The following is a 17,975-nucleotide window of genomic DNA, read 5'->3' as shown; positions in this document are numbered from 1 at the left end:
GTATGTTTGGTTTAATATATTCAGGTTTATACATTATGGAGGTGTCGTTTCAAAAGACAACTAGACAGTACCTTTTTGAGTCATCATTGTTTAAACTGCACTGGGTAAGCATTCTGTTCTTATGTTTTCTTTTGAAGATCTAGCCAGCAATTACATGAATGCTTGTATTGGTAATAGTTTGGGTAGCTGGTTTTGGAAAGAAATCCTGTGCTACAACTTGATTAATATCACTATTGTCCTACTTTTTAAAATTTGTGCATTGAAGAGGAATTAGTAGTTAGGTCTTCTTTTACTGTTAATTCTTTGACTCCTATATATCAGAGATGAAATTGCCTTGTTTTTGTACAAAGGAAATAGGAAAACACAAAAAAAAACCCACGTAGAGCTATCTTTTATGTTTGTATTATTCTTGGGGCATTTCATTATTTTATTGTTATTTCTCAGCCAAATGTAGTAAAAGCAGTGATTAGTTCATGTACCCAGAAGAGCCGAGATACTTTAATAATCAATGATTGATGATTCTTTTTTCCTTTTAGGAGAGAAGCCACAAGTCTTACCGTCCCTTAACAGTATTGACGTTTCGCTTAAATTATTTGTTTAGTGAACTGAAACCTATGTCATATCATCTCCTAAATATGATTTTTCATGCTGTGGTTAGTGTGATATTTCTTAAAGTCTGCAAACTCTTTCTGGATAACCGGAGTAGTGTGATTGCTTCTTTACTTTTTGCAGTGCACCCAATACACACAGAAGCAGTAAGTAAAACTATAAATTGATGTTTTTTGCATTATTCCTATACGTGTCTATAATGGTATATATTTTTAAGGAAAAAAAAATTAACCATGACTTTAATCCAAGTATTTGAAGACTCCTATTGGTACAGTGTCTTAACTTATTAGTGTAGAGTCTAACTTTCCTACTATGTAAAATTTTTTAAAACAAATTTTGAAACAAACATTTATTCAAGAACATAAGATGTAATCACTCAACTTTAGCGATGTAAAATATAAATGAATACAGTAATTTTCTTTGCTAATTTTTTTATGAATAAAGATTTTAAATATTTGTCAACTTGGCATTTTTTTTGTTTCAAAGGACAGAAAATAATAAGAGAAACTTATGTAAGGGATCAAAATTTATCAAAATATATGCAAACATGGACAGATATCCTAACAAATGATGCTCAGTAATTTCTTATTTTCTATTGCCATGTGTTTAAAAATTGTGAGCTGTCTCTACTATTGCCAATATGCTCATCTCATCACATTCACAAACTATAACTGTATTTTTCTTGGTAATCTTGAGACTCCAGAATTGCCTCTCAGCAGAGCAAAGAGGACTCTATTCAGTTGCTTTGTTACAAGCTTTCAATTTTAAACAAGAGTCTGTATGCTTAAACTCTGCCGGGGTGTGTGTGTCTGTGTCTGTATGTGTGTGTGTGTGTGTGTGTGTGTGTGTGTGTTGGAGGGGAGTTGTGTGTCTCTCCCAGTATCTTGAAACTTTTGGTGTCTAGCTGAACATTTTTCTATACGTCTACAAAAATAATAGGTTGTTTTAAGTTTTATAGTGAGTTCAGAATACTTTAAAGGGATTTGGGGGCTTTATATTTAAATTTTTTGAATTTAAAAGGATGTTTTAAAGTTTATTGTCTTTTTAAATTTTAGTTTGCAGGTTTATTTGTGAGCTATAATGTATTGAGTTTATTATATTTTTGTATTTTAAGAACACTTGTATTTTAAGAAAACATGTAAGAACTACATCTAGATAGTGTACTATAATTGTGTAAGATGTTACCATTAGAGGAAGCTGGGTAAAGGGTAAACAGGACTTCTCTATACTATTTTTGCGACTTCCTCTGAGTCTATAATTACTCCAGAATAATAAAAAAACTGTTACAGTCACTGATAAATTTACTTTTATAGAAGACATACAAATTCACCACATGAGGGCACTCAAAGAATGCTTAAAAAACAGAAATGTGCACTTGAAAAGTTATGGCAGTTTAATTTCTAATTAAACTGCTGTTGCAATTATAGTTAAATTTTCAAGATGCTTTTTATTAATATGAACCCCTCTCCTTCCCTTTCTAGGTAACAGGTGTTGTAGGAAGAGCAGAACTTTTGTCATCTATCTTTTTTCTAGCTGCATTTTTGTCATATACCAAATCAAAAGGACCAGATAATTCTATAGGTAAATGTCTAACATTTAACTTTTTACTTTAGCTATAAAACTCAATCAAGTAATTTCTGTTTACTTCAAGTGGTTCTTATAAAACATATGCCATTTTTGGTATTTATCTTTATATATCATGCTATTGTACTTTAGCATCTATGGACATAAGAAAAGTATGTGACATTGTCAATATTAAAAATTACTGTTTGTAGTTTATATTTTATCATGACTAACAGTTTCTATTTGATCTAATTTTTAAAAATTTCCCTAGAATGTAAGAGTTTTAGGATCATTCTTAGTTCCATTTGCTGTTACCTGTAAATGATGAAGTACCAATACTTCAGTTGTCTTTCTATAGGTAACACATGTGAAGGCTATGAATTGTATTGTTTAGGCAAAGTTAAAAGCCTGTTAGAGTATAACTTTTATTATGTGTTGATCATAGTTCAGCTATTTAATGAGTCTCCTCCATGTAGCCCACCCTGGAAAATGCTTTGTATACATTAACCCATTAGCCCTAATGATGTCAGAAAACAAATTCCAGGCAATAAAAATGATTTTTTAAGAGTGTGGGCCCAATGGGCATGAAAGGGCACATACTGTGAAGCACATTATGACATTAACCTGTACTTGGTTAATCTTAAAATTTAATGCTGAGGTTTTTTTCTATGTTGTTGGAGAATTTTCTCACTATAAACCCAAGGCACTGATGATAAGGAGCTTAATTTTGTATGTATGAAAACAAAGTGTCAAGAGAGAAGCAATTTAGTTAAACAGCTTCTTAGATCTGTAATATGAGTAGGTTTCCCTCTTGATGCTATGCACAATGCCTTCTTAAAACAGTTTTGAGTTCAGTATAACATAGTGGTTCAAAGCATGGACTCTGGAGTCTGGTTTCACATTTCAGGTCCACCATTTAGTAGCTCCATTTACTATGTTGGTCATTACATAACCTCTCTGTGCTTTAGTTTCTTTATAAAATGTAGATAATAATAGTCCCTACCTGTTGAGAAGGATTAGTTGAGTTAAGCATGTTAAGGGATTTAAAGCAGTACCTGGCTCATAGGAAGCAGTGTCCCTATTTTCCCTGTTGCCTGTAATGCAGTGAGAGGTAGTTCAGTAGCTAATATTGAATTGCAAACTAATATCGTCTTTAAATACCATCCTAAGCAAAACATGAATGATAAACTTAGAAAATACTGTGAACTTCAAGACCATGATCAGGCTCCTGCCTATCTCTCTAAACATGTCTCCTGCAGTTTTGCCCTAGTCACTTCACTATAGCCAAGCAGACCTTCTTGCTACTCTTAAACAAGTGAAGCACTGGCCTTTATACTTGTACCCTCTTTCTTGAATTTTCTTCTTTTAGATCTTCACATAGTTGTTTCATTTATATTCTTTACATCATCAGGCCTCAGCTCAATGGTCTCCCTCTTAGAGAAGTTCTTCATTCTAACTAAAATATCCTTTCATTTTATTATATTTTTGATCCTTAATAATTTTACTTGGTCCTTTTTAATGATTTCATATTCTTTATAACTCCAGTATTTTTCCTTTAGAATTACTTATTTTAAATTCTTAGTCTTTTCAGTTAATTATTAATTAGTCATGTGTGTTGTTATATTTGTGCTCTCTCTTTTGTAACTGTGGTACCCTTCAGGTATCTACTTATTTTGACTTGTGAGCTCAGGCCACATGTTCTCTGAAAGTTACCAACCACTGTGAGAAAGTGATAAAGAGAAAGACCAGTGCCACTCTGTCCATCTGGTGACTCATTAAAATCCAGGGTGGAGATCTCCAGGTTCCCCAGGGCCACTGTTGATCACTATTGTTACCATTCTACCAACCACCTGCTCTGGTCTCTTAAAGAGAATCAGCGTTAAGAACAGGCCAGTCTACCACCCCCCTGCATTTAGATGGAAGGTCTGTGGGTGGAAGAGACTGCTGAAGAGTGGTTGGTCATTTTGTACTTTTAAAAAAAATCTTACTCCTTATCCCAGCAGGGCTTCGGAAGTATTCTCATTTAATCCCTGGAACACCCACAACCTACGGTAGCTGCAGATTTCTACAGTAAAGGCGCAAATAATGATTTACCCAGGGCAGTCAGGATTGGCTAGGAAAAACGTTTAAAAAAATTTTTCTCACTCTCTGCTTTAGATGTAGTCCCTCGAAACACCCATGCAAACATACATGATGTTTAAGATAACCTTCAATGCCCAGGAATTTCTCTCTTTTTTTTTTTTATATCTTAGAAGCCATATTTTCCTCTCACTTAATCTTTCTAGGCTTGATTTTGGGGAAAGGGGCTAACAGGTCAACAGGTCATGCTAGTTTACCACTTGACCAAAACAAAAACCAAATCATGTTGCTTTCTATCCCTTTAACCTACATTTCTCATAAAACTCATTTTTAATCTAAAAATACATAATTTTTTTAACCCATTTATTGTTCTCTTACAATAGGATATAACCTTCATTGGAGTAGGTAACTTTCTCTCACTTTCTTATCTCCATTTCCTAGATGGTTCCTGGTATACAGTGAGTGTTCAGTATATATTTGTTGAGGAAATGCTTAGGTGAATGAATATAATATATTTTAAATTCTAATTGAAAACATACTGAAACTTGCTCAGGACCTCTCTCTGTCCTCTTTTCCGCTATGGTATTTTGTACGCCACATTTCATTATTTCACTCCTGAGACCACAGATTTGTCATCATCTTTGTATTCTCCATTCTATCTAAGGTATTTGTCCTATGCAAAGATTTTCAATTTGTAATTATTTAATCAATTCAAATTCTGGGTTATTCATGTCCCATACCCTTTTCACAAGCATCATTCATCATAGGCCCTTTGCACTTGAGTTTTCATTACTTTAGGTTTCTGCTCAAATGTCATCAGTAGCGCCACTCATCTTCCCCCCTCCGTTTTATTTCCCTTCACTTTCTGTTTTTCTCTATAATACTTAGGTCACCATTTGACAAAAAATATTTATTTATTGTTATCTCTCTCCCCTACAAATGCAGTAAATACTTAAAATAACTATTTAAATACATGATTACTGAAGGTGTGTATCTTTACACATGTAAAGTCAGCTTGGAAACCTATATTTTGAGATTGGAATAGATTTTGATGATTGAAATTGATTCTACACTTATACATGTATTTTTTTTTCAGTGTCAACTTATTTAGCACGGGTACTTGTTTTGGACAAAATCACACATGGTAACTTTAGCCACAGAGACCTGATTATGAAAATCAAAGTGTGTATGTTCATAAAGTAATTTAGTCACCAAAGAACTGAAGTGACTGGTTTCAGCAAAACGTTTGCCTTTATTAGAACTATTAGTTGCTTACATTGAATCCAGCATCTTGGAAGGCAGCTGTTTGATTTCTCTTCCTTGGAGTGAAAATACAAATTAGTGAGAAGCTCTGAATTTAGTATCAGAAGAACCAAGTTAAAGTCATGGTCTCCTTATTGTGCATGACTCTTTTTAAACCTTCAAAATTCTTTCCTCATCTTAAAAATGAGTACGATTGCACCTGCCCTCATATCCCATTAGGTGATTGAAATGCAATGAAATATACTGGTAATATAAACTGGTTATATAAACTGTTTAATATACCTATTTTCAAGGCCATTGTTTCCCACTAGTTTTTAATCTGTGCATACCCATTCAGGCATACCATTCTGTATCATCTGTATCATTCATTTGCCAAGCTTATTCCCTCCTCTATTCCTTTATTCATACATACCCCTTTCCCAATTCTTTCATGTCCTGTATATCCTTCAAGGTCCAACTTAGGTTCAACTTGTTTTGTAAATAATCATCTACTAATTTCTTTGCTCTGTGAATTTCTTGGTGACTTTAGCAGGATAGTTCAACCCTTGATATAATCTGTTACATTAATATTGATGGTTTAGGCCCAACTAGAATATGAGATACTTTTTTGAGGAAGGAATACTATTATATCAATACTTAGTATTTCCAATAGTGTTCTCATTTTTTTTTTTTCAGTTGTTTTTCCTTTCGGTAATGTTAGTCTATAGAGTATTTTAAAATTGAAAATGATTTCAAAAACAGATGTTTCTATATGAAGCCCAGTGACAAAAGAAAAATGTATTAGATTCATGAATTCTGTTCTTATTTATACCTGGATTTAAGTCAGTTATTTGAGTTTACTTTGATTAATGTCCTTAATAAAAACTGAGGTCACACAATCAAAGTACCATGTTTCTTAAACTGGAAAAGAATTAGAAATCATATTTGCCAATAAGAAAACTAAAGCTCAGAAAAGTTGCCCAGAATCACAAAGCAAGTTAGTAGTAGATCCAGATTTACTCTCACAATTCATGGTTCTTTAATCAAATTACTACTGAGTAGTAGACATTTACTTAAAATTGATGAAGTAGGTTTTCCACTTAAATAGAACTTGTGAATATTCTGTTACAAATTTTTAAAGAATAGTATTGATTTAAATGCTTATTGCTAACATGTTTTAGTTTTTATAGTCTTTTTTTAGTAAGAATCGTACTGTAGTTTGCCCAGTATTTTTCACTTTCAAGTTTTTTTTTAATTACTCACAGATATAATAAAGTATATAGGTACCTCTATGATAATTTCAGGTATTTATCTTCATTTCAAATTGATAGTTCATTAATTACCACACTCAACCCTGTAAGTTCCCCTTCTCCAGATTGGCCACTCTACCTTTGTTTTTAAATGTTAGCATTTGGTTAGATAATTTTCCTGTCCACAAAAATATTTTAGTTCAAATTATATATCTTGATTTTTTTAATATATAAAGCAAAAATTACAGCATTTCAATATGTTTTAAAATATAAAGTATGTCAGTGGAAAATAACAAATGTGAACATAGAATCACAAGTAAAGTTTTTCAGTAATGTCTAATAGTTGTCTAACTTAAAATATCCTTTTATGATATTATAAAATTGTTTTGTGTGTTTTTATATTTTTCTGTTCTTAAATTGCAGTGTGGACTCCTATCGCGTTGACAGTGTTTTTAGTGGCTGTTGCAACACTGTGTAAAGAGCAGGGAATAACAGTTGTGGGAATTTGCTGTGTGTATGAAGTATTTATTGCCCAGGGGGTAAGGAGAAATCTAAATTTCCTTGTTGCTATCTTTTATCCTATTTGAATCAGATTATAATAAACTTATTTTCTAAGTGTATTATTATATAAATTGGACTGTTTACCAATTATGATTACTAAAAATTTGCAAGAAACAAGCATGTTTTGCCTTCATACCCACTGAAAATTACTTAACATTTTATATTATACCTTCAGTTTTTTAAGAAAGTTTCAATAATGAAACCATTAAGCAACTTGGGAAAGCACACAGTAATACTGTACAGTATAATTAATTATTGGATAAGATTATTGGGTTCAGTTTTATTGATTTTCAGCTCCACCATTTGCTCCATGTTGGTTTTATAATTTTGGTCAATTTTTATTTAATCTTGCATTTAGAAAGTATGATAATTGTTGAAAAATTACAGTAAAGTGCTATTTGTTACTTAAACTTTTTTTTTCTTTTCTAGTATACTTTGCCATTATTATGTACTACTGCCGGACAGTTTCTTCGTGGAAAGGGTAGTATTCCATTTTCTATGCTGCAGACACTAATAAAACTCATTGTTTTGATGTTCAGTACACTATTACTTGTTGTGATTAGAGTCCAGGTTATTCAATCCCAACTTCCAGTATTCACCAGGTATGATATTCTGGTTCTTTTGTTTTCTTCCATCTTTTTTTTTTTTAACTTTGCATTTTAAGTGATTGTAAATGTTCCAGAAAGTCTATGATTTACATTGAGGTTTTTTAACAGCTTTATTGAGGTATAATTAATACTTTTTAAAAACCTGCATATATATAAAATGTACAAATTAATAGGTTTTGACATACGTGTACACTCATGAAAACATCACAGTCAAGATAATGACCCCCCAAAATTGGTTAAGTCTTCTATATCCTTAGTGAGTTTTGTCTACTTGTTTTATTAATTATTGAGAGAAGGATGTTGAAATCGCTGACTATAGCTGTAGATTTGTCTATTTTGCCTTGAAGTTTTATCAGTTTTTGCTTCATGTTCTTTAAAGGTCTGTTATAAAGTGTATCAGTGTTTAGGATTGTGATGTCCTCTTAATGAATTGATCCCTTTATCATTATTAAGTGAGCTTCATCTCCAGTAGTAGTCTTTACTAAGACATTCATTTTGCCTTATATTAATGTAACCGCTCCAGCTATCTTTTGTTCGTGTTACGTGGTTTATCTTTTACTTTTTAAATCTATCTATATCTTTATTATTTAAAGTAGATTTCTTGTAGGCTGCATATAGTTGGGTCTTCCTTTTTTGTTTGGTCAGATAATCTGTCTTTTAAATGGGGGGGTTCAACTGTTGATAGTTTGTTGTAAATCTACCATCTTATTAATCATTTTCTCTCTGTCTTGTCTGTTTTGTTCTGTGTTCCCTTTTTTTCTCTCTTCTTTTGAATTGAGTATATTGTAATACTCTGTTCTTAGCTCCTTGTTGGCTTATTAGCTGTATATCTTTGCTGTGTATTTTTAGTGATTGCTTTAGGGTTTTTTGTTTATGTTCTTTGCTTATCACAGTTTATCTGAAAGGCATATTATAATTGCAAGTATATATAGTATAAATGTCAGCATATATAGTACAAATATTATGTATACAATAAATTTTTATGTAAATATATAAACTTATTATAAATAAGAACTTAGCCTTGGTGCTATTTGCATACATTTTTATTGAGTATACATTGTAAATCTGACAATACATTGTTAACTTTTGCTTTCAACAATTATCTTTGGAAGAGATTTAAATTTAAAAATTCTTTTATGTTACCGCATAGAGTTACCACTTCTAGTGTTCTTCATTTCTTTGTTAGATCAAGATTTTCATCTGGCACCATTTTCCTTGTGACTGAAGGACTTCCTTTGACATTTCTTGACATGTAGGACTGCTGGTGATGAATTCTTTAAGCTTTTGTATATTAAAAAATCTTTATTTTACCTTCATTTTTGAAAAATATTTCCCATGAGTGTAGAATTCTACATTGACTGTTTTTCATTCACTAATATAAAAATGTTGCTCTGTATTCTCTGCTTGTGTTATTTTAAATGGGAAATCTTATCCTTATCTTTATGCTTCTGCATGTAGTATCTTTTTTTTCTATGCCTGCTTTTAATAGTTTCTCTTTATCATTGTTTCTCTTCTTATATATTTTTTTAATTGAGACATAATTGACATATAGCATTGTATTAATTTTAGGTGTACAATATAATGGTTTTATATACACACACACACACAAATGATTATCATAATAAGTTTAGTTAACATCCATCATCACACATAATTACAAAATTTTTTTTTCCTTTTGATGAGAACTTCTGAGATCTACTTTCTTAGCAGCTTTCAAATATACAATACAGTCTTGTTAACTACAGTCATCATGCTGTACATTACATCCCCAGGACTTACTTATCTTATAACTGGAAGTTTGGGTGAAGATGGACAAAAGGTACAAACTTTCAGTTAATGTTTCTTTTATCTTCTTGTTTCTTATGCTTAGGTTAATTGAGCTTTTTAGAATCTGTAGGTCTTACTTTATATAAATTTTGGAAATTACTTCTTGAAATATTTTTTACTTTGCTCTCCACTCTTCTTCTAGGACTCCAGTTACATGTCTTTTAGGCTTCTTGAAGTCATACTGATGCTCTGTTTATTCCCCTTCCCTCCAAAGCTATTTTCCCCATTTTCATTTTGGATAGTTTCTTTTGTTGTATCTTCAAGTTTACTAATCTTTTTTCTGCATAATCTAATCTGCCCTTAATTTTTTCTAGTTATTTTTCATCTCAGACATTGTTTTCATCTCTGTTTGAGTTCTTTTGGGGCCTTTTTTGTGTATTCCATGTTTCTACATGTTCTAGTACTTTAATGTCTTCTAATTTTATCATTTGTTGGTCAATTTAGATTGTATAGTTTTTCTCCTCATGGATTGTATTTTTCTACTTCACATGCCTGGTAGTTTTTTTAATAGGTGCCATATGTGAACTTTACCTTAATGTATTCCTGTATTGTAGACCATTGTTCTGGGATGCATGTAAGTTATTTGAAAAATGTTTCATCTTCAAGTCTTGCTTTTAAGCTTTGTTTTGGGAGACCACAGTAGCATTTAGGATAGGGCTAATTTTGCTTCCTTGCTGACACAAGACCCTTCTGACCACTCTACCAATAGACTACGAATTATGAGGATTTCCACTCTGGCTGCTGAGGAACTATTCCCAGTTGTATTTTATATTTGTGAATGTTTAATCCTTTCAGAAGGTATTTTCCTAACTGTATTAGTTTTCTTAGACATGCTTTAACAAATTACCAGAAACAGAGTGGCTTAAAGCAGCAGGAATTTATTCTCTCACAGTGCTGGAGGCCAGAGTCCAAAATCAAGGTGTCAGGCATAGTTGGTTCCTTCTGAAGGCCCTGGGAAAGAATCTGTTCTGTGCCTCTTTCCTGGCTTCTGGTATTGACATTCCTTGGCATGTTGCTGCATCCCTGTAATCTGCTCCATCTTTACCTGGACTTCTTCCATGTTTGTTTCTCTGTATTTTCTCTTCTGTGTATAAGGACCTCAGTCATTGAATAGTGGGCCCACCCTCATCCAGTATGACCTCACCTTAACTGTAATTACATTGGCAAAGACCCTACTTCCAAATAAAGTCACATTCTGAGGTTTTTGATAGACATGAACTTTGGGGAGACATGAATCAACCCACTACACTGTCCCCTAGGTATTTCCCCACATATGTGTGCTGATCAGTTCTCATTAGTACTGGAAACTGGAGAGAGATCCTCTACAGATCTGAGTTCTCTCTCAGCAGCTTTCTTCTCTCTGATATTCTGCCCACTAATTCTAACCCCCTGGACTTCTAGGGCTCCCAGCTCTATTTTCTCAACTCAGAGATCCAAGTGGATTCCACTCAGGTTCTCTCTTGCTGCACAGACTAAAAACTCTATTGAGGTACTAATCTCTCCAGGTAGGGCTCCCCTCATTTGTTTTTTTTTTTCCTATCAGGCATTGTCCTTCTTTGCCTGATACTCAGTATATTAAAAGAAGTTTTAGGGCTTCCCTGGTGGCGCAGTGGTCGAGAGTCCACCTGCCGATGGAGGGGACGCGGGTTCGTGCCCCGGTCCGGGAAGATCCCACATGCCACGGAGCGGCTGGGCCCATGAGCCATGGCCTCTGAGCCTGTGCATCCGGAGCCTGTGCTCCACAACGGGAGAAGCCACAACAGTGAGAGGCCCACGTACCGCAAAAGAAAAAAGAAGTTTTATATATATTGTGTATTTTTTAGTTGTTTAAGGCCAGAAGCAAAAGTTTGACTGAACTTTAACAGTCTTCATATCGTCTTTTCCCCGCTCTAAGATTAGCATTATTCCATTTCACCTTACGTATCTAAAGTTTAAGAGGAAACTTAGACTAGTTCCCTATTCAGTTTTAAGTGACAGACATTACATGCAAGAACTTTTTTTTTAAACAAAAGCCCAAAATATTGTTCATGTTGCTATCCATGATAGTTCATTTCTGGCCCTGGTTAGAATAAATTTTATTCAGATAATTTCTTTTATGCCCAACACATTCTTTGTGATTTTCACATAATTATCCTTTTTTTTCTCTCTCTCTTTGCTTTTTCTTTTTTAAATTGAGATATAGTTGATTTATAGTGTGTTAGTTTCTGGTGTATAGCAAAGTAATTCAGTTTTACATAAATATATATATATTCTTTCTTAGAATTTTTTCCATTATAGGTTATTACAAGGTATTGAATATAGTTCCCTATGCTATACAGTGGGACCTTGTTTATCTGTTTTATCAATATATATAGTAGTGTGTATCTGTTAAACCCAGGCTCCTAATTTATCCCTTTCCCGCCTTTTCCCCTTTGGTAACCATAAATTTGTTTCTTATGCCTGTGAGTCTGTTTCTGTTTTATAAATAAGTTCATTTGTATCATTATTTTAGATTCCACATATAAGTGATACCATGTGATACTTGTCTTTCTCTGCCTGACTTACTTCACTAAGTATGATAATCTCGAGGTCTATCCATGTTGCTGCAAATGGCATTATTTCATTGTTTTTTTATGGCTGTGTAGTATTCCATTGTGTAATAATTATCCTTCTTAACAGCATTTTTTTTCTTTAAAAAATAATTACTTTTTAACTTTCAGAATTTCTGAGTCTAGCCATGCTGAACTAAACAGCTCATTTAAGCATGATAGTATGGGAAATAAATTGAATTGTAGATAGATATTTTATATTTCCTTCTTCACTAGTTTTAGTGTTTTTGTTCTGTTTATCATTCCTTTCAGACAATTTGAATCAACTGTTTTCTATCTCTAGTTTTACAATATGAAAATGTGGTTTATAGGTGTGAATGTATTTGTTTTGTATATGTGTGTGTGGATGACTGTATGGGGTATGTTATAATTATATATTTTCCAAATATAAGCATTTAAAAATGTGTATGTGTGTGTGTATGTATTTGTGTGTGTTATATAAATTTTATTCTATTACCCTGTGAGGTTGATTGTAATATGATTTGACTTGCTTTGACATGTACTCTTTGACTGCAGTTCAATTATTAAATCACCTATCCTAGATAAACTGTTAATTTTTTAAAATGAGCTCTGAAAGTGGATTACAGGGGAAAAGCTTTGTATTCAGTTCTGTTGGTTATTTTGAGAATTCAAGTCCTGACTTTCAAGACTTAGTATTTTTCATATATGTATATATTCAAATATGAAAGTTTAGAAAATATTATTTGTTCAAAAATTGTGTACTTTTTCTCAACCATTTGATATTTTTTTATTTTTTATTTTTATTTTTTTTTTTTTGCGGTACGTGGGCCTCTCACTGTTGTGGCCTCTCCCGCTGCGGAGCACAGGCTCCAGACGCGCAGGCTCAGCGGCCATGGCTCACGGGCCCAGCCGCTCCGCGGCATGTGGGATCCTCCCGGACCGGGGCACGATCCTGTGTCCCCTGCATCGGCAGGTGGACTCTCAACCACCGCGCCACCAGGGAAGCCCCCATTTGATATTTTTAAGAAGACCAAGTCAAATAAGTAGTAGAGGTTGATTTTTCATTGGCTTATTCATTTTAATGAGAAATAGGGTTTTTAAAGGACTATATGTTAATATAGCCAATACAATTTAGAACATAGCCTAAAGAAATAAAAATCTGAAATGATTCATTTAAATGTACTTTTTTAAAAAATGAATTAACTTAATATGCAGAAAATAGACTAAATTAATGAAATGTACATTTAATGTATCATGGCCTATATAAACTAGGATATAAGCTTATATTAAGTAGAACACAAATAAAATGTTACATAGGTACAGTTACTCCTCTGTACTGGGAATTTGGTTTTTAGCTTTCTAGAAGTCTAAGCAAAGAGGAAAAGCCCATAGGTAAATATAGTTTTTTCTGTTCGTGACAAAAGAAAAACATAGTAATTCTTTCTAGGAAGCATAAGTTTTATTAGCATTTAGTGGTGAAAGAAACGTCTCATGTAGGAATACATTGGTTAGTGTTCTCAAAAGCATTCATAAACACATGCAACAATGAATCTTATAAAACTTTTCTTATGACTTTTAATCAGAAGGTCATAATTTAATGAAAGCGCTTCTGCAGAATGTCATAATATTATAGAATGCATGTCTGAATCATAATAATAAACTAAAAATAGATCACCTGCTTGCCCTTCAAACAGTTCTTCATTAAATATCATTGCTCTCAACTAGGCATTTCATAAAGGTTAGACAGTTTGAACTTTGGCAAGAGTCTGAAATATCCATAAAAATATTTGTCTTCGGTTTAACAAGATTACATGTAGAATATTGCTTTTATTATTATTGTTCAGTACTTTATTTATATCTGTTATATATTAACTTTGTGTTTAAAAAATGTTTTAGTTTAAATAACTTTTTTTTTCATTCTTTATACAGGTTTGATAACCCAGCTGCTGTAAGCCCAACTCCTACAAGGCAGCTAACTTTTAACTACCTCCTTCCTGTGAATGCTTGGCTTTTGTTAAATCCTTCAGAGCTCTGCTGCGATTGGACCATGGGAACAATACCACTTATAGAGTCATTTCTAGATATTCGAAATCTTGCCACATTTATTTTTTTTTGCTTTTTGGGGGCTTTGGGAGTATTCAGTCTCAGATACCCTGGTAATTCCTCTAAGACTGTTTTAATGGTAAGAAAGTTTCTTAAATTTTTAGGTGATATTATATTCAGTTTATTAATTAAGAGTGCCTTTAATTCATCAAAAGCATCTTTAAAGAACTACTGTCTTTCTTTGTTCATGTCATCCTAATTTATGAACTTATTTTAGGTTATCCTAGAATTATATGTCAGAATTTGACTAATGCTGCACATTCAGCATATGAAACAAAGAGTGATTATGAATTTCCATAATTTGATGGCAACTCTGAAATCATGAAGCATTCTTTTTAGCATCATTTTAAAAAATATATTTCTTACCTTTACCCAACTAGATTATACACTGTTTAAAGAAATGAGTCATATTATATACTTCTTTGTTTTCTTGGCACAGAGAAGAGTGTCAGGTAAGATAAGCAACCAGAAATACATAGCTCTTTATTTTTCATTAGCAAGACTTTCATTACTCCCTGAGGTTTTTCTTACTGTGTTCAGAGAACTCTGATTAAAGTCTTTTCTTGTTTTTCTGAGATCTGTTTCTTTGTAATTTTCTTAACTCTGCCCTCAATCTTACTCATAATAATTCTGTTGCCTCTTACTTTAAATTATGGAAGAAGATAATAATCTTTAACTTTTCTTGAGCATTTACTATATGCCAAAAAGTGGCTTTAATACTTTGCAAATATATTATTTCTGGCTGCAGCCACTAGATTCACTTATTCATTCAATAAAATTTTTTGATTTTCAGCCTGTGTACCAGGTAGCATTTTAGGCACTGAGTATATGATAATAAAAGGAAATACAGGGTCCCCATTTCTAGAGAACTTGCATTCTAGAGAGATTTGAAAGAATATAGGATTTGAAAAAAGAATATTTACTATTCTTTTTGGACCTGTTGAGTTTGAGGTACCTATGAAACAATATGATAGAGATTTCGAATAGCACTTTGTGCCTGGAGTTCAGTGGCGAAGACTGAGCTACACGTAAAAATTTGATTGATTACCATAGAGAAACTTGATAATTGCCGTAGAGATAGTAATTGAAACCAGGATGTGGAGAAGAAGGCCTATGGAGAGGTTATAGAGCAGCCTTTCTCAACTGGGATTTTGTCATATTTCTTAGAGATGGTAACTAGCTGGCACCATTCTAGGTGTACAGAAGTTAATTCATACACATAACGCATGCCTTAGAGTATTTGGTCTTAATTTTCCCTCAATAAATAGTTGAAGGAGCTTTATAGAATGAAAGAGAAGAAGCCTATATCTAAGTCTTGAAAAGCTTCCACATTACATACCATATAAAGGAAAATGAACCTAAATGGGAGGTACACGAAACGTACAGAAAGGTAGGAAAGTGTTTCAAGAAAGATAGAATGGTTAACACAGCTGCTGTCAAGTAGAGAAGTGAGATCAGTTGGATTTGACCTCTTTTATGTATGTTAGTTACTTAAATGAAATTTATTTCTGTGGAGTGATTTGATTAGGAAGTGAGGAAGTGAAGATTGCTAGTGTAGGTAACCTGTAGGGGTGCTTTAACTTTGAATATTTCAAAGGATGAGACAAGCTTGAATTTCCTAACTTAGGAAAGACAGCCAGTCAGGCAAGGGCTTCAAGTGTAATAAACTGCTGATCTTCTGTAGGGCTTGGGGGAAGCACAGAGATCTGGAATTGATGGACCTTCAGAGGCTGGAGTGGATTGATGGTGGGGGAAGACTATTGCTTGGTTGGCATGTAGAATCACTTTCATTGGAGCACTCAGTTGGCTGTCTCGTTTTGACACAAAGAGATATCACTAATGGGTTGGCTTACAAAAACATTCATTGAGTTGAAATGTTTATATCACTAATGGGTTGGCTTACAAAAACATATTCATTGAGTTGAAATGTTGATTAAGTGAGATTACAACCAATTTACAACCAATTTTCCTAAGAGTGTGGGAACTTGTTTTATACTTAAGGGGTATAATGAATTGGGTAAGATAACTTAAAGATGTGTTGTCAGATGAGAAGATTTTTAAGGTTGGAGAGGCAAGAGCATTTTTAACATAGGTAGAAAGTTCATAAGAAAGTGATTAAGTAAATGAAAGAAGAGATGATTGATAGATTAGAGGTATAGAGCTCAGGTTTGGCCTGAGACAGATGGAGACACCGCTTATGGTTACAGGAAGGATGGAAATGAACATGAATGTGGATGTTGGTAGGTTTAGTAGTGGAGAATTGAAGGAATTCTTGTTTCATTGCTTTAGTTTTCTCTGAAAATTTGGAAGTGTGGTCACCTGCTGAAAGTGACATGGGTCAAAAGTTTGAGAAAAGTAGTCAAGATTCAAAATAGTCAAAGAGAGTGGGAGTGAGCCTACCAAAGAAACCTAGGAATCCTCAACAGTCTTAAGGATCAATTTGAAGTTGATCATGAGTTTATGATGATATTAATCTATTTTGCTTTGGGACTTTCTAGTAGTGCTTTGCTGCTCTCATAAATAAAGATGAAGCGTATATGTGGTAGAATACATCCAAAGCCAGGGTTCTAACTAAAAGAAAGGCAAAAAAGGTGGGGTGGGTAAATACACAGAGTTTTGGCAAATAAAATAATGATTTGTGTAGTTCAAGCTGAATGAAAAATAGGATATTGCCAGTGAAATAAACATATTAATTAATTACATTAATTATGTTTTATATGTATAAAAAAGGAACACTTGTGACCTTAGGTATAACTGCTTTAAGTATAGTCCTAAGCATACTTTTTTTAAACTTTTTTTAATTTGAAATATAGTTGATTTACAGTATTGTGTTAATTTCATAGAAAACAAACTTATGGCTTCCAAAGGGAAAGGGGAGGGAAGGGTGGGATAAATTAGGAGTATAGAATTAACAGATACAAACTACTATACATAAAATAGATAAACAACAGGAAACTGTATTCAATATATTGTAATAACCTATAATAGAAAATAATCTGAAAATATGTATAAAACTAAACATGTTGTTTTTTAATGGTGATAATTTTCTGAAGATCTCTGAACAAGATACATAGATCAAAGGAGTATCTCAGGTACCAGATACCACGTTAAGCACTTATTAAATAAGATGTCATATGTATCTCAACAATATTAGTAAGTAGTTATTAATCCCTGATTTATTTATAACGAAATGAAGTCACGAGGTGGTATGAATAGTTTTCCTTATGTTATATAACAAGAAGTGAAACAGATTTGCCTCCAAACTCCTGGCTTATTCCACTACCATCCTTCCTTTTTTTTTTTTTAATTTATTTACTTATTTGTTTTTATTTTTGGCTGTGTTGGGTCTTCTTTGCTGTGCACGGGCTTTCCCTTGTTGGCGGCGAGCAGGGGCTACTCTTTGTTGTGGTGCACGGGCTTCTCATTGTCGTGGCATCTCGTTGCAGAGCATGGGCTCTAGGTGCGCAGGCTTCAGTAGTTGTGGCACGTGGACTCAGTAGTTTGCGGGCTTTGCGGGCTCTAGAGCACAGGCTCAGTAGTTGTGGTGCACGGGCTCAGTTGCTCCGCGGCATGAGGGATCTTCC

At 33.3% G+C, this 17,975-nt stretch overlaps 1 protein-coding gene across 1 annotated transcript in view; it reads left to right on the top strand.

The window, feature by feature from the left end:
• Positions 1–17,975, top strand: part of TMTC3 (transmembrane O-mannosyltransferase targeting cadherins 3) — a 62,273-nt gene that overhangs the window by 16,875 nt on the left and 27,423 nt on the right. The window contains exons 3-7 of the mRNA XM_024761383.1: positions 537–755; positions 2,091–2,190; positions 7,167–7,282; positions 7,734–7,906; positions 14,218–14,470. Coding sequence (XP_024617151.1) covers positions 537–755; positions 2,091–2,190; positions 7,167–7,282; positions 7,734–7,906; positions 14,218–14,470 — 861 coding nt within the window. The remainder of the gene's footprint in view (positions 1–536; positions 756–2,090; positions 2,191–7,166; positions 7,283–7,733; positions 7,907–14,217; positions 14,471–17,975) is intronic.

Source organism: Neophocaena asiaeorientalis, unplaced genomic scaffold (genome assembly GCF_003031525.2).
Source record: "Neophocaena asiaeorientalis asiaeorientalis breed wild unplaced genomic scaffold, Neophocaena_asiaeorientalis_V1.1 scaffold653, whole genome shotgun sequence".
NCBI classification, from domain to species: Eukaryota; Metazoa; Chordata; class Mammalia; order Artiodactyla; family Phocoenidae; genus Neophocaena; species Neophocaena asiaeorientalis.
The sequence above is the reverse complement of the archived record's forward strand: the minus strand, read 5'-3'. Positions and strand labels throughout refer to the sequence as shown.